At 36.1% G+C, this 15,998-nt stretch overlaps 2 protein-coding genes across 2 annotated transcripts; both read right to left on the bottom strand.

Moving 5' to 3' along the window:
- Positions 1–679: 679 nt before the first annotated feature.
- On the bottom strand, positions 680–2,546 carry LOC139890106 (uncharacterized). The gene is made up of 2 exons (XM_071873008.1): positions 1,792–2,546; positions 680–1,352 (listed from the first exon to the last, which is right to left on the bottom strand). Exons 1-2 carry the CDS (start codon positions 2,544–2,546, stop codon positions 680–682), a joined length of 1,428 nt encoding a protein of 475 aa, XP_071729109.1.
- Positions 2,547–2,993: 447 nt separating this feature from the next.
- LOC139890107 (uncharacterized) lies at positions 2,994–3,956 on the bottom strand. The gene is made up of 2 exons (XM_071873009.1): positions 3,541–3,956; positions 2,994–3,399 (listed from the first exon to the last, which is right to left on the bottom strand). Exons 1-2 carry the CDS (start codon positions 3,954–3,956, stop codon positions 2,994–2,996), a joined length of 822 nt encoding a protein of 273 aa, XP_071729110.1.
- Between the last annotated feature and the right edge of the window lie 12,042 nt (positions 3,957–15,998).

Genomic DNA, 15,998 nt, shown 5'->3' on the forward strand with positions numbered 1-15,998 from the left:
AGCGAACACATATTATAGTTGTACATTTCATGAATGCCATTTTGTATTATGGTGTCCTTTTTCTTCATAAAGGACCCATTTTACAGTTGGTTATGTATCCTAGCGATACATATTGTAGTTGTGCATTTCATGAATGAAATTTTGTATTATGGTGTCCTTTTTCTTCGTAAAGGACCCATCTTACAGTTGGTTATGTATCCTAGCGAATACATATTGTAGTTGTGCATTTCATGAATGCAATTTTGTATTATGGTGTCCTTTTTCTTCGTAAAGGACCCATTTTATAGTTGGTTATGTATCCTAGCGAATACATATTGTTGTTGTGCATTTCATGAATACAATTTTGAATTATGGTGTCCTTTTTCTTCGTAAAGGACCCATTTCACAGTTGGTTATGTATCCTAGCGAATACATATTATTTGTGTCCCCTTAATAGGGATTTTTGTAAATATATTTTATATTTTGGTGTCCCAATACATATATTTACTTATGATCTTGGCATGTTCTTGTTAGAAGAACTTATAGCTGTAGTTTTCGTAAGGTACCAAATATTTTCCCTTTTAGGGTGGTGATTACACATGGTTTATCAAAATAAGTAGTGGATTTCATTGATATTCTATGGTAGGAAGTGTATGAACTTCGACTACCCATTACATATATCCGCTACATATAGTTTAATTTAAAAAAGACTTAAAAATAGAATCTTCGGAGGTTTGCTCCGTTGCATGTCCTTGGAATTTCTTTGCCCGAGATGGTTTCCAGCTTGTATGACCCGTTTCTGAAAGCTTGAGATACGATATAGGGACCTTCCCAATTTCCCTTCGTACTCGACTTTGCTAGTACTATTGAGCCCGAGGACATGATCTCCAAATTTGAACGTTGATCGTTTGACTCTTTTGTTGTAGTACCTTTCTATGGACTTCTTGTACGAAGCTTCTCGGATTAGGGCTGCTTCTCTTCTTTCTTCTGCCAGATCCCAATATAAGTGAAGATTTCCTTCGTTGTTCTCTGTGGCTGTTCGGCTGCTTAATACTTGGATTTCTGCAGGAAGCACAACTTTCATACCATACACCAAACTGTACGGTGTTTCTCCGTTACTTTTCTTCGAAGTAGTCCTGTGAGCCCATAGCACCAAAGGTAATTCTTCTACCCATCCTTCATGACTTTTTCCCAATCGCTTTTCAATCCCCTTTATTATTTCTTTGTTGGTTACTTCAACCTGTCCATTTCCTTGGGGATGATAGACTGAAGTGAAGGTTTGCTTAATTTTCATCCTTTTGCAGAAACCTGGGTAGATTCCTCCTGTAAACTGCTTTCTGTTATCTGAAACAATTTCCTGAGGAATTCCAAATCTGCAGATTATGTGTTCCTAGACAAATTTTTCGATATCTTTTCCTGTGGTTTTCTTCAGCGGTTTTGCTTCAACCCATTTGGTGAAGTAATTTAGTGCGACCACTAGGAACAAAACTCCTCCGGGGGGTTGCGGTTAGTGGTCCGACAATATCTATTCCCCATTTGGCAAAGGGCCACGCCAAGAGTACTGAAATTAGATCTTGCTTGGGCTGCTTGGGGATGTTTGCATGTATTTGGCAAGATTCACAAGCATGGAGAGCGACGACTGTATCTTGGTGCAAAGTTGGCCAATAATATCCCAGCCTCATTATCTTGGCCACAATGGATCTAGGTCCAGCATGAACACCGCATACCCCTTCGTGCATTTCTTGGATGATGATAAAAGCTTGGCTTGGTCCTACACATCGTAGCCAAGGTGTTAGAAAAGACTTCCTATACAGCCTATCGTTCAGCAGTTTATAACAGGGTGCTTTGATTCTGATCTTCCTTGCTTCTTTTTTGTCTGTAGGTAGGAAACCAGATCTCAGATATTCTTTCAATGGTTTCATCCATGTGTTGTCTTCATCTGGGATGAGGTCATTCACTTCTTTTTCTTCGATTGAACTTTGTCCCAAAGTTTCCACCAGGACTTCCTTGGCGAGGTGTTCGAAGGTTATGGAAGCAAGTTTACTCAAAGCATCAGCTTTCTTGTTTTGGCTTCTTCTCACGTGTCCGATCACGTAGCTTTTAAACTGTTCTGCTAGTTCTTTTACCCTTGATAAATACAGCTGTATTGTTGGATGTCTTGCTTCGAAGGTTCCAGATACTTGATTGGCAACGAGGTATGAGTCGACGTAGGCCTTTAGGTAACTAATGTTCATTTCTCTGGCGAGTCTTAATCCTGCAAGCAATGCTTCGTATTCTGCTTCGTTGTTGGTAGTGTTGAATTCGAAACGTAATGCGTAGGTGTATTCTTTCCCTTTGGGACTTACCAACAGAAGGCCGACCCCTGATCCTTCGGAGCAAGAAGCTCCGTCGGTGAATAACTTCCACTCTTCTAGTTCAGTTGTTGGAGTAATAACCTGAATCGAAGTTGTTTCTGTTTCTTCGCCTGTTGTTTCAGCTATGAAGTCAGCCAACACCTGCCCCTTGATTGAGTGTCTTACTTGGAACTCGATTTCATGTTCCCCTAGCTCGATAGCCCACTTAGCCATTCTCCCTGATATCTCGGGTTTCATGAGCACTTGCTTGATTTGTTTATCCGTCAAAATGATGATCAGATGTGCTTGGAAATATCTTCGGAGTTTGGGGGTTGTGTGCACTAGTGCTAGTGTGAGCTTTTCGAGCTCCGGATAGTTGATTTCGGCCCCCCTGTAATGTTCTATTGACGAAGTATATTGGATTCTGACTACTCGTTCTTTCTGCTACCAACACAGAGCTGATGCTTTGGAAGATGCTAGGTATACATACAAAGTCTTCCCCCGTACAGGAGAGGTGAGAGTTGGGAGGCTGGAGATATGTGCCTTCATTTTGTTGAAAGCTTGATCGGCCTTTGCTGTCCATGTGATCTTTTTCTTTACCAAGCACTCCTTCAGAATTTTGAAAAAGGGTAACTGCCTTTCTGCTCCTTTTGACAAGAAGCGACTGAGCGATGCCAACTTTCAATTCAAGCTTTGAATTTCTTTCAATGTCGTTGGAGCTTTGAGTTCCTTGATTTTGTCGACCTTCTCCGGATTTGCTTGAATCCCCTTTTTCGTGATGTAATATCCGAGGAACTTTTCCTCTTCCACACCAAAGGAACATTTCTTAGGATTCAGTTTCATGTTGATAGCTCGTAGGGTATCCAATGTTTCTTGGATATCTGCTAAAAGATTGGTTTTTTTGACACTTTTAATTACCATATCATCAACGTATGCTTCTAGGTTTCTCCCAAACTGTTTGTGGAAGGCCTTGTCTACGAGCCTTTGGTATGTGGCTCCAACGTTTTTCAAACCAAAGGGCATTTTTCGATAGCAGAAAATTCCCTTACTGGTGTAGAGATGTCTTCTTTTCATCTTCCTCGGCCATCTGAATTTGGTGATACCCTTTGTAAGCATATAAGAAACACTTCATCTTGTACCCATTTAGAGATTCAACTTTCCAATCAATCTCCGGAAGTGGGTAACAATCCTTCGGACAAGCTTTGTTGATGTTGGTGAAGCAACACACTTTCGCCATCCTCCGTCCGATTTCTTTACCGTGATAGGATTCGCTACCCTTGTGGGATATTTTGCTTCCCGAATAATTCCCGCCTTGAACAACTCATCTACTTCTTTGCAGGACGCTTCGTCTCTGTTCGAGGCTAAATTCCTTTTCTTTTGGTGAATTGGCTCTAGGTGCTTGTATCCATTGAACCGATGCTCTGTGACTATGTCCTTCCCTTGGATGTTGAGAACCCTTGGTATCCCCGTTATATCTCCATATTCCCAGGCGAAGATATCTAAGTTGGCTTGAAGGAGCTTTCGGAGCTTGGTTTTTAATTCCGGAGACAATTGTTTTTCCCAACGGTGATTTGCTGCTCGGGGAACAGTGGATTGATCGATACCTTCTCCTCCTGAGATAACTCTTTGTTTGCAAGTATACATTCTCCAGGACTATCTATTATATCTCTGATCACCATGGCTACTTTTCTTCAGTCGTATGTTGAAATTAAAGTTGCTATCCTTTCGACCATGTGGAATTTAACCAGTTGATGTACCGTTGATACGATGATTCCCATTTTCATCATTGCAATTCTTCCAAAAGAATATTATTTTAGGATGATACAACGAAGTCTAGTGTCTCCGTTCTTGTCATTGGTGGGGAGCCAATGGTGAAATTGAGGTCAATCTCTCCAATAGTCCAGCACCTTTCTCTAGAGAAACCTACTAATGGAACCCTTGGTGGCATCAAATGAGCTTTGATTCCGGGGCTAAGTTGTTCAAAGCAATGCTCATATATTATGTCACAAGAGCTTCTGCTGTCGAGATAGACCCTATGCACTTCTCTGTTGAAGATTAACCCATTGATAGTGACGGGTAAGTCTGATGGGGTAATGGTATCTAATGCGGGGAAGGATATCTCCTCCCATTCGACGACTTGGTGAGGTCTCTCCCTCTTGTAGCATCTTTGTGATTCTACAGCGAAGCAGCTGTCAACAGCTAAGATTGCCTTGCCCAGGTTCGGCTTCTTATCTTCTATAATGGGTTCTGCGACCTTAGGTGTTTTCGGGTTTCATATCCCCTTGACCAAATGGGATAACTTTCCAGATCGTATGGCTTCTTCGATTGCTATTCTTAGCTGAATGCATTCATCGGTCTCATGCCCATAATCGTTATGAAAGTCACAAAATTTGCTCGTGTCTTTTTGTTTCCCTTTATTTAACAACTTTGGTGGAGGTTTAAATCCTTGAGCTGCCTTTTCCGTGGAAAGGATCTCTTTGGGCGTTTTAATGAGTGTTCCCAAGATCCCAGCATGAGATTCTCTTTGGTAAGGAGCATATCTTCCTTTGTCATTCCTCCTTCCATGTTTTTCTTCCTGATGACTTACTCTTTCTCTTCATTTAACCGTTGGTTGATCGTCATATGCGAAGGTTCCTGCAGTTTCCTTCATGTCCAACCAAACGTAAGCTTTATCGATCAAAGCTTCATAGCTGTCAGGTAGATCTTGAGTGAGGTGCTCCACCAGGGCCTGTGCTTTACACCCATACAAGAGTCCTGAGATCCTTTGAGTTTCTGGCAGCCCGGGGATCTGTTGAGTTTCGTCAATGTATCTCTCGAGAAACACTCTAGTTTCTTCGCCATCTTTTTGTCTGCTGCTGTGGGCAGCCACATGATTTTTCTTATGGCATTTTTGTTGACTGAACTTCGATTTAAATTGTCTTTTTAGTTCATCAAAGCTAGAGATTGAATCCCTAGTTCAAGACAGTTCAGTGCTCATGTCCCATCATCCTCCCGGATGCCTACTGGAGATATTGCAGACCGGTTCACCATTGACAGCCATCAGACTGAGCAGCAGTTTGGCACTAGCGAGGCTCAGTCATCCCAGACTATTCTCAGAAAGCCATGCACTACCGTTATATATAACATTCCCCGGACCCGTGATGACGCACCCTCAGGATGAGTGATCTCATAGCCTTTTGATTATCATGATACATTATTATATTATCTGCCATATCATACATTTATATTTTGGTTTGTATGCCCGGTGAGGGCCTATTACACTGATGCACTTTATTTCCTGTTTATGCATGTTTAATATATTATATAATAAGTTGAATAAAAACCGTACAACTAACGGTTGCATCGAGACAAATGACTTGGAAGCCTAGAAGCAAGGACGATCTTCGCAAAGAGATGATGCCGAGTACCTAATTAGAAGATACCTTAAAGCGGCACATCCATATACGCACCTTGTGACAAAAAGGGGAGTACTACGTTTCTCGCTGCGCATTAGATTTTTAGTAACAAACTGCACTACTTTAAATTCTAAGTGTGGAATTTTCATCCCACCAACATTAAAACTTAAAAGGGAACAAATAAATTAATAAAAATTAAAGTGTGGAATACTCCGTATCCTTAACATTGAGGACAATGTTACTTTTAATTGTGGGATAGCAGTATTGTACATACGATTCTTGTTAGTCCTCAAGTGCCGCAAAACGCTAAATTTTTCAAAAATTTATATCTTATGAACCAAAAACGCTTAGGGCTATTACTCTCGAAAGTCAATGTTTTTGCTAAATCAAACAAAAGGTTTAAACAAAATCAAACATTTATACAAAAATAAAACCTATTCAAAAGGGCATTGCATGACATAGCATATTTAACCCATTATAATTATGCGAGGCACCCAAATAAGGCCACATCACTCATTCTTAGTGCTTCATGATACTTCCGTTGAGCGTGTCAATGTCAGCAACTCTGAATCAGAATTTGCTCTCGATCTACATATCCGATTAAGCATAAGCAGAAAGCGTTTAAAAACCTTGATTTTTCGTGAAATAAAAACTTCTCAAAACCTCCATTTCCATTTCCATTCCTTTCACCCCAAATATTCACTCAAAAACCAAATAAATATTCACCTTCATCCATGTTCACCTCACCCCATCTCAAAATAAAGGGAAAATCAAAGATTGATCGGATAGGAGAAAAAAAAACATGAAAATCACGAGCATCTTAGCAAAAATCTAAAAGAAACTGCTATCAAAGAAGAATCTCTAGGATGAAAGCAGAAATGATTGTCAAAATAGAAGAAAGATAAAACTCAAAAAGAAGAACAAAGTCTCATTCAAGATTCTGAGAAAGGGAGCATAATCTATAAAAAGAAGCTCCGAGAAAAGCAGTCAAGAAGAAATGCTCAAAAGAAACTCCGAAATAAGACTACCTGATCATGCTTCAACCAAAAAGAATAAAATGAACTCCTGTCTATCCAAATAAACCTCCAACCCTTTCATTCCCTCACCCCTCCAAAGTTATTCACAAATTATCATAGGGTACAATTTCTACTTAATACTGAGAGGATTTGAGTCGTGATCAAGCCTATGACGAAGATTGCTGCATGACAGGCTGTTGAGCATTATATTTCAAATTTAGAACTTAGAAAACCCGATACACTTAGTGAATTGAGTGACCGGAGTGAGGCAGCTATAGTCATGTAACCTTCTCTCATGCTTGCAGAACGGGTTCTTTAGTAGTAAAAGTCATCAGATTACGTTTCTATCCTTGCGTCACAATAAGCAATAACACTTGATCATGTAGAACGGAACACCCAAGAGTTTGAAAGTTCAATAGATTGCTTGAGGACAAGTAATGTCTAAGTGTGGGATATTTGATATCGGCCAAAAAGTCACATTTTTACTCCCGATATTCAGACCTAAAAGCACGAGTTAATTAACTTTTTCTAGAAAATTGAGCATTTATTTGTCTTGTTTGATAGATCAAGTGATTATGAAGACAACGCAAGATGAATCAACGAAAACGGGCTTAAAACGAAGGAACTAGAGCGAAAACAGCAGAAACCTGGAAAACCCCAAGAAAAACGGCCTGCCAAAGCACAAATTAGACGGCCTGCCACTGTATGTGGATGACCAGCCTTATTGAAAACGGCCTGTCTATCATACAGGCTAATTAAACGGGTCACCTCCAATTTAGACGGCCCAACAACCGATTACATGGGCTAATTAAACGGATCACCACAAATTAGACGGCCAGCCATGATTATGACAGCCTGCCAGGCCAAGTTCTAGTATAAATAAGGTTCATTTGTGTCCATTTGAAAACACACTCCACTCTCCACTCTTCAATTTCACTCTCAAATTTAGTTAGTTTTCTAGTCTAGTTCGAGAATAGTCTTTCGACGCCTTCTCACCTCCGAGCGGGAAATTAAGTACCCGGAGGCGAACACCGAAAATTGTACTAAGAAGCTGTCTAGAGTCGGAGCTGTCAAGCATTTGTAACGGTCCAAGTCATTTGTATATGGTGAACACTTTCCTTAATTTAATGATATATTTGGTTATCTTAAATTAATGTATGCATTTGTCTATCCGTTATAATTGCCCTGTATGTTAATATTTATCTGTAACTTATGCTGTTGTTATGCTGAAACCTTGACGGTTTAGAGATTTAATTTACGGACCACCCTTTCCAATTACCCACGTGGCTGTTGTTAATATTACCCACGATTTAGAGGTTTAATTTCGTATAGCAGTAATACCAACTAGGATTAAGAAAAGTCAGAACCTTTCTTAGGTATATCACTCTGTTCATGAACCTAGGACTCCATCCAAGATAGGTCGCTTCAATCTTTTAAATTAGCGTTGGGAGTAGGATATGCTGTACGCACCAGAATCTTCAAAGCCTAGTCTCTTAGTGACAAATCAATTAAATGACCTCCTCTTGATTAAGGTCTAGTGCTCATTCTAGGAAGTAGAACTCTATAGGTAGTCTCCCTACAGTCCTAAATATTACATTCAACCCTTTACTTTACCTGTCACTTATCTTACTTGTTGTATATCTATTCGTAGTATATTAAAAACACCTTACTTGCTATAGGGTTATCTTTAGACGTACTACAATCCCACATTACCCATCTTCTATTAGGGGGATTAATCTTTGGCTTCTGATTGGTCCATGATGTGTGCAGCGGGGTGTACAAAATAGCTTATATTTTACTAGGAAATACTATTAAATACGATACAATTTTACACAAAATATTTATTTATTTATAGAATGGATATACTTAAACCTTGCTACAACACTTATAGGCAGTGTACCTAATCATACAGTAGTGTAGTTTTTAGTAAGTCCGGTTCGTTCCACAGGAAAAAAAAATCTTTAAAGTAAAGCTTAACGCTATATTAGTTTTATTTTATAAAAATACAAATATATAAATAAGTAATATTGTTATTATAAAAAGGGGGTTTTTACCGTTTAATGACCGGTTTGTCGATTTTAAAACTTTAGTCGCAGTTAAAACCAAATGTAAAATATTAAATAAATAAAAGACTTAATTCAAAACGTAAAGTAAATAACGATAATGAAATTGCGATAAATAAAAGTGCGATAAAATAAAATTGCGAAAATTAAAAAGTACGATAATTAAAAGCGCAATTAAATATAATAACAATAAATAAAAGTGCGATAATTAGAAGTGCAATTAAATATAAAATAAAGGAAATTAAATTTGAAATAAAAGAATTATGCTTATTTAAACTTCCGTAATCATGATGTTTGACGTGTTGATTTTAGTTTTATGCCCATGGGTTAATTGTTCTTTGTCCTGGATTATTTAATATGTCCATACGGATTTGTCCATAATAGTCCATCAGTCATAAATATAAAGAGCGAAAGCCTTCGTCAAATTATTCTTATTCCCGAAGTCAAATATTCCAACTAATTGGGGATTCGAATTGTAACAAGGTTTTAATACTTTGTTTAATGAATACACCAGGTTATCGACTGCGTGTAAACCAAGGTTTTACTACTTTGTTAACAATTACACCAATTACCCTTGAATGTAATCACCCCTATTTCAACAAGTCTATTAACTATTAATCCAGTTCCGTGTCCGGTAAAATGAATAATTATTGGTATTTATAGATATTCCGCCCACCGTACCCAGTCAAGCGTATGTGGTTATATATAAATACGTCAAATTATAAGTTTGTATATTAAATTAACAAGGTATTGTTTAGTTAATATAAAACCCATTAATAGCCCATAGTCTAATTTCCACAAGTGTCGTTCTTTTATCCAAACCCCAATTATGGAACAAAGCCCAATTACCCAATTTTAGTAATTAGCCCAACATCATAATTACTTCGATTTAAATAAGCATAATAATAACTTAGCTACGAGACATTAATGAAAATAATATAAACATAACTTACAATGATTAAAAATAGCGTAGCGTTACACGGACAGAATTTCGACTTACACCCTTACAACATTCGCTAACATACCCTTATTATTAGGATTTAAAATTAAAATTAAAATTAAAATATAAATTATATATATATATATATATTTACGTATATATTGAGAGAGAGATAGATTATATGATATTAAAAACGATCAAACTGCGTTGCCTTTTATAGGGATTTGAGTCCAGGGAAGCTCCGCGACTCGCGTAATTTTTGCACTGCAAACTCCGCAACTCGCGGAGTTCGTTTTTCCAGCTCACACTAATTTGGAACCTTTCTTGCCGACGATTTTTAAATATATTATAATATATATAAATTTTAAGAATTAATTATATATTATATTATATTCATGTACATAGTTGACTTGTAATTTTTAGTCCGTTGCGTCGAGCGTTGAGAGTTGACTCTGGTCCCGGTTCCGGATTTTCGAACGTCCTTGCGTACAAATTAATATCTTGTATTTTGCGTTTCAAATCTTGTACTCTTGTAATTTCGAGACGTTTCTTATCAATAATTGGAACCTCTTTGATTGTATTTTGTACTTTTGAGCTTTTTGGTCGTTTGCGTCTTCAATTCCTCGAATCTGTCTTTTGTCTTCACCTTTTATTATTTAAGCGAATATCACTTGTAAATAGAACAATTGCAACTACAAGCTTGTCTTTCTTGAGGAATAATGCTATGAAATATATATTCGTTTTTAGCAATTATCAAATATTCCCACACTTAAGCATTGCTTGTCCTCAAGCAATATAGTCTTGAAATACTAGAATCACTTCTTTATTTTTCACACTTTGTACATCAGTGATTTCTTTACGGCGGTATAAACAATGGTAGTAACGATGTGGTTTACAGTCTCACATGACTATAAAAATTTAGATCCATTAAGAAATTGGATCTATATGAAAATATTTGATCTTTTGAAAATTAAATCTAGTTTTTACCCTAGATAAGTTTTTCGGAATAACCCTTCACCGGTGTTTGCAAATTCTTTTTGTGGGTTTGGTGGGTTTTAGATTTGAAAATTTTGGCTCAAAACTTATGGTTTTGTGTCACCAATTGCTAACCTTGTATTAGGAAAGCAACATGTCCAGTATACTTGCTCCGTATATTACCTTTCGGTAAACTACCGTCCGGTTGTAAAGGAAAGCGTTGAACAAGCAACTGTTAAGGCAATGTCCCCTGACATGCTTTTGATTATGGTCTATAACGTGTCGGACGCAATTACTATCCTTTGTAGGAGCAATAGTAAAGCTCACCCTTATAATTTGTCGGTCTGGCACAAGGTCCTGTCTTTGACCATGCTATGCAACCACCGTTCTTACGGTTGACACCCGATTTGGTTCAGGTGACCTAATGAATTCCAGGTGAATTCCTAGGATTTTACGTTCAATGGTAATGAACGCATTGAAAATAGGTTTTCAGAAAACAAATCGGTTTGTAATTTTTGATCAAAATATTTTCTCGTTCAAGCTCGAGTTTAGATATCATTGAATTCCATGAGTTTGAATTCTCAATCTTTAAGGTCAATCTCAAGGATTGAGTAATATCAGTCTTAAAAGCTGATTTTTAATCTTTAAGGAGATTATCCTTTCTGGGAATCTGATTCATTAGTCTTATCCAGCTAATTTGCACGGTGTCCTCCCCATTTTACAAGACAGATCTTCTCATGGTTAGGATAAGTCTGACCACTTGGCGACCCTGTTTGATGCTGAGGTCCGTGGATTTCCTGCTGATTTTAGTGATGACTTTTCTAGGTTTTTCGTCAACCTACAGCTGGTCTGGACGACAACTTCATGACCTAAATCAAGAAGCGCGTTTCTTTTTCGGAAGACTTTACTTCCTTTTAATGATGGAATTGATTCATCGTGTAGATCCATCTTTCTTACAGTAAATCGGGTAAAATAGTTAATTATCGTTCAAAACAAAAGTATTTTCAATTATTTGTTACAGAAATATGTGATATATATTTTGAATAACTTGGTAAAAATTTCCCACACTTGGCCTTTATTTTCTTTTCTTTGCCTTTTTATTTTCCTCTATTCCATTCTTAAATGAATTCTAACATTTTGGTTTGTTTCTCAATTTATGTCCTTTCCGAGGTAACAATAATTTCGGTGTTAACACCTAGTTTTATCGTTCATAAATATGTATAAACATGATTTTGAGTTCATTTAATTGAAAATTTTGAAAAATTTTACTAGAATTGGGTAGTCAGTATATAAGACTAGGGCTGTTCTTTATTATCAGAGAGCACTAGATTCTAATACAACTACTGCTTTACTAGTATTTCTAATGGTAACCAAGTGTATAAGGTAAAAAAATTTAAAATTCCGAAAGAATTTAACCTCTTCCCACACTTAAGATCTTGCAATGCCCTCATTTGCAAGAAATCAGTAACAATTTAAATTATTGAGGGTGATTAGCGTAGAAAAATTATTAAATTTTACCAAAGTTTCCAAACATATTGGCGTTTGTTTGCTGAATGATAAATGGTGCATATCATTTGTTCATTCCGTCTTGTTGTTACATCACATTTATTTTTCATCTTGTCGTCAAAATTACTTGCTTTTGCTGAACTTAATGCCAGTCTTTGAAAATGCGTTGTTTTACCCTGTTGTGTACATAAGATAAACTGCAAACATATATACATATTTTTGAAGTTTGGTATATTACCCCACATTCAAAAATTATTAAAATCTAATAATAAAAGTTAGAAAATTATAAAAACTAGTACAATATTACCATAAGTATTAAATGTATCAACATTACAAATAATAAAATAAATAAAACTAAGTAGACTAGGGTTGTTACTGATACCAGTAGGGCTTCCATGCATAACCATATGTGTTATAAAATGCTTCAGCTGGGTTATAAGTAGGATACGGTGGTTGCATCTCTATAGACCAGGGAGGAAATATGGGCGATGGAGTAGGAATATAGTTTCTACCTACATGTTGGCAATGAGCTATGATTTGGTTTTGATGAACTTGCCAATCCTCAAATGCTCGATGTCTAGCATTTTCATACTCTTGTGAAGCTATAAACCTTTGCATTTCTGTCATTTCATTTCCCCCTCCCACATTACCTGACTGTTGATTTCTCTCAACCTGTGGATGTCTTCCATTATAGGCTACTGCGGCGTTATTTCGACTCTTCAAAACTTTAGCACCATGATATACATTTAAACCAATTGTATCGTGGGGTTCTGGTTCTTCGATTAATAATCCCCCCCCCCCCCCCCGACTTATATCCACATTGAGATATTCAGCAATCAAAGTAATAAATATACCACCTCCTATTATACTGTGCGATCTCATCCCTCTAACCATAGCTAATAAATAATAACCCACACAATAAGGTATACTTACAGCGCTTTGTGGGTCTCGAATACACATGTGGTAAAACAAATCCGGTTCATTTACCTTTTCCTTATTCTTACCTCGTTGTGTAATCGAATTGGCTAAAAACCTATGAATTACTCTTAACTCAGCTCTATCTATATCCAAATAAGAGTAATTTCCCCCTTTAAATCGGTGATGGCTAGTCATTTGACTCCATACACCATGTGTATCAAAATTATCAATCTTTCTACCGTTCAATATCAACCCTCGACAATCGGCAGATGCTAGCTCCTCAGGCGTATATATACGTAAGGCCTGAGCCATGTCTAGTAGAGACATGTGGCGCATCAAACCTCCTAACAAAAATCTAATAAAAGATCGATCAGTTAAACTAACTACCCGATCATTTATTTCTATACTACACAATAATTCCTCACACCATACTTTATATACAGGTCTACGCATGTTGAATAAACATACCCAATCGTTAAAAGTAGAATTACCATACCTCTGCGTAAGTAATTCCCTAATTGGCTCGGCCAATTCTAAGGCTTCTAATGGTTCCCATTCTATTACCCTAGGTACTTCAACAGCTTTAGAATGAAGAGTGTGCAAGCCCCTTTGGTATTTTGGATAATCTATCCAACGTCTGTCAAATCTCAAGTTCGGGTGCAAATTCTCCACGTGCATATCAGAAAATGTCATAACTGGATGAGGTATATCTTGTTTGTAATAGCTATCAACATCCTGTTGTTCCGCATTCTCAGGAGGAGCATTGCGAGCTTGGGATGAAGATTCACCCCTTTCAGTCTGCAAAACACATCAACCACAATTTTTGTGCATCCAAATATGCATTAGTTTCAGCAAAATCATCAATCAAAATAATTACAATGACATGTTCAATTTATATCAAACTTATGCTCATTTTCATATTTTTATCAAATCTACACTTTTTCAAATAATCATATACGAAAATGTTTGCCAAGTTCATAAGCATTCAACTCAAATAACATGTCAAAATAATCATTACTAGCAATTAAACAAGTTTCAAATGGCATTATCTCTCAAAAATCAAGTTCATGAATTTTAGACTTGAAAAAGTCCACTTTAATTCTCAAAAATCATGTTTAGTTCAAAGTTTGGATCATTTAACTACCTAAACATGTTACGCTACTTAATTTAGCAATAATTCATGACAAAAATCGGCCATAACCTGTTTATATCAAAAAGCCCCAAATTGCTCAAGAACACAAACCCTAGATTACTTAAAATTTGAAGTTTAAGGCTTCTAATCATGTTAAATAGCATCAATCTAGGTTATACAAGCATAATACATAAGCAATTTAAGCATAATTACACTAAAAAGCATCAAAATCGAATTGGGTATAAAATTGCTCAAGAACACTAATTTTCGGATTAAATGGTGTTTAGGTGTAGAAATTTACCGTTTTCCTTGAGTAATTCCTTGATAGCATCCTTCTCAACATGATTTTAGTAAAAAATGTGATGATTTTTGGTGAAAAATTTCGGATTTTAGAGTGTTTTTTCGGGTTTTCGCAGTATTTTTGTGGGTGTGGGTGTTGACTGATCTGTTCGGGCAGCTTATATTTTTTTTCTGTATTTTTGGTCCTCCGCGAGTCGCGGTGTTTGACCCTTACAAACTCCGCGAGTCGCGGTGTTTGAATTTTTTTTTTACAATCTTTAACTTATAAAACAATTAAGTAATTAATTTTAAAATTTTGTTTCCCTTGTTATTTAGGACGAGGTCATTTCGGAACAATGTCCTAGTCCGTCCCTCGACAAAATTTTAAAATTTGTCTTTTTGTAGCGATTGTTTTAAAAGCTTAGATTTTTTTTTTTTTTTTTTTTGGTTTTTTAATGTTTTTGGCATACTTTAATTCAATAAGATTAAAAATAATGATAATAAAAGTTCTCGTCCCTCCCTCGGGTAAAGCAATTTCGGTTCAACGACTTAGTCTTCAATTCACGACGAATTTTAAAAATCATATTTTTAACTTAATGAGAAAAAGTAAATTTTGGTTTTTAAATTCACACAACTTAAATTTAAAATGCATAAAATTCAAAATTCATATTTAAAATTAAAAATTCACAACAAACTTAAATTTAAAATGAATAAAATTAAAAATTAATATTAAAAATTCACACCAAACTTAAATATAATTTTGTTTTTATACATACAAACTTATATTAAAAATATCAATTTTTTAAATATTTACAATTTTAAATATATTAATTTTAAAAATAAAGTAAAAATAAAATTAAAAATCTTTTTGGCTTTTATCTCACTTTAATCAATCAAATATTATCAAAAACATGCGCCCCTCTTTTCGATAAAGTAATTTCGGTTCCATGACCTAATTTAACTCATGACGAATTTTTGAAATATTTTGTGTTGATTGATTAAAGATATTTATACCTTAAGAATAAACGTTAAATTTCGCAGTGATGTAATAAATTTTTGAATGATATCAATAATTTCGGTCGGCAAACCTAATTTTATTCAATACCAATTTAATACCTTATAGCGAACACATTAGCGTTTATTATCAAAAGGTTAAAAATAAAAATAAAAATAAAAACTATACAGACTTACCTGTGAGATAGTATTCTTAGTGATACGATCTATCCCACTCATAAGATAGTCGGTTTAATTGGTTTTCCATAGCTACATAGGCGTAACCTCGAGCATTCAGTGTTTTTTCTTCTAAACATATGAACGGTCCGTCTCTACATAAAGTAACAAATTCGGTGTTTGAATAGGTTTGATTATTTGAACATTTACCTCCATGTGACCAATTTTCGCATTTGTGACATCTTTCAAGGTGTCGTGCTCTTCTTTTTGCTGCGGATTTTGATTTTTCTTT

Source organism: Rutidosis leptorrhynchoides, chromosome 2 (genome assembly GCF_046630445.1).
Source record: "Rutidosis leptorrhynchoides isolate AG116_Rl617_1_P2 chromosome 2, CSIRO_AGI_Rlap_v1, whole genome shotgun sequence".
Lineage (NCBI taxonomy): Eukaryota > Viridiplantae > Streptophyta > Magnoliopsida > Asterales > Asteraceae > Rutidosis > Rutidosis leptorrhynchoides.

Bases quoted from the DNA above. Each gene is read 5' to 3' on its own strand.
- LOC139890106 (XM_071873008.1), bottom strand. From the start codon at position 2,546: ATGGCTAAGTGGGCTATCGAGCTAGGGGAACATGAAATCGAGTTCCAA. The intron at 1,353-1,791 runs GTATAGGAAGTC...CATAATCTGCAG, and splicing joins AAACTGCTGAACGATAGGCT to ATTTGGAATTCCTCAGGAAA.
- LOC139890107 (XM_071873009.1), bottom strand. From the start codon at position 3,956: ATGTATACTTGCAAACAAAGAGTTATCTCAGGAGGAGAAGGTATCGAT. The intron at 3,400-3,540 runs GTGTGTTGCTTC...CACCAAATTCAG, and splicing joins TCGGACGGAGGATGGCGAAA to ATGGCCGAGGAAGATGAAAA.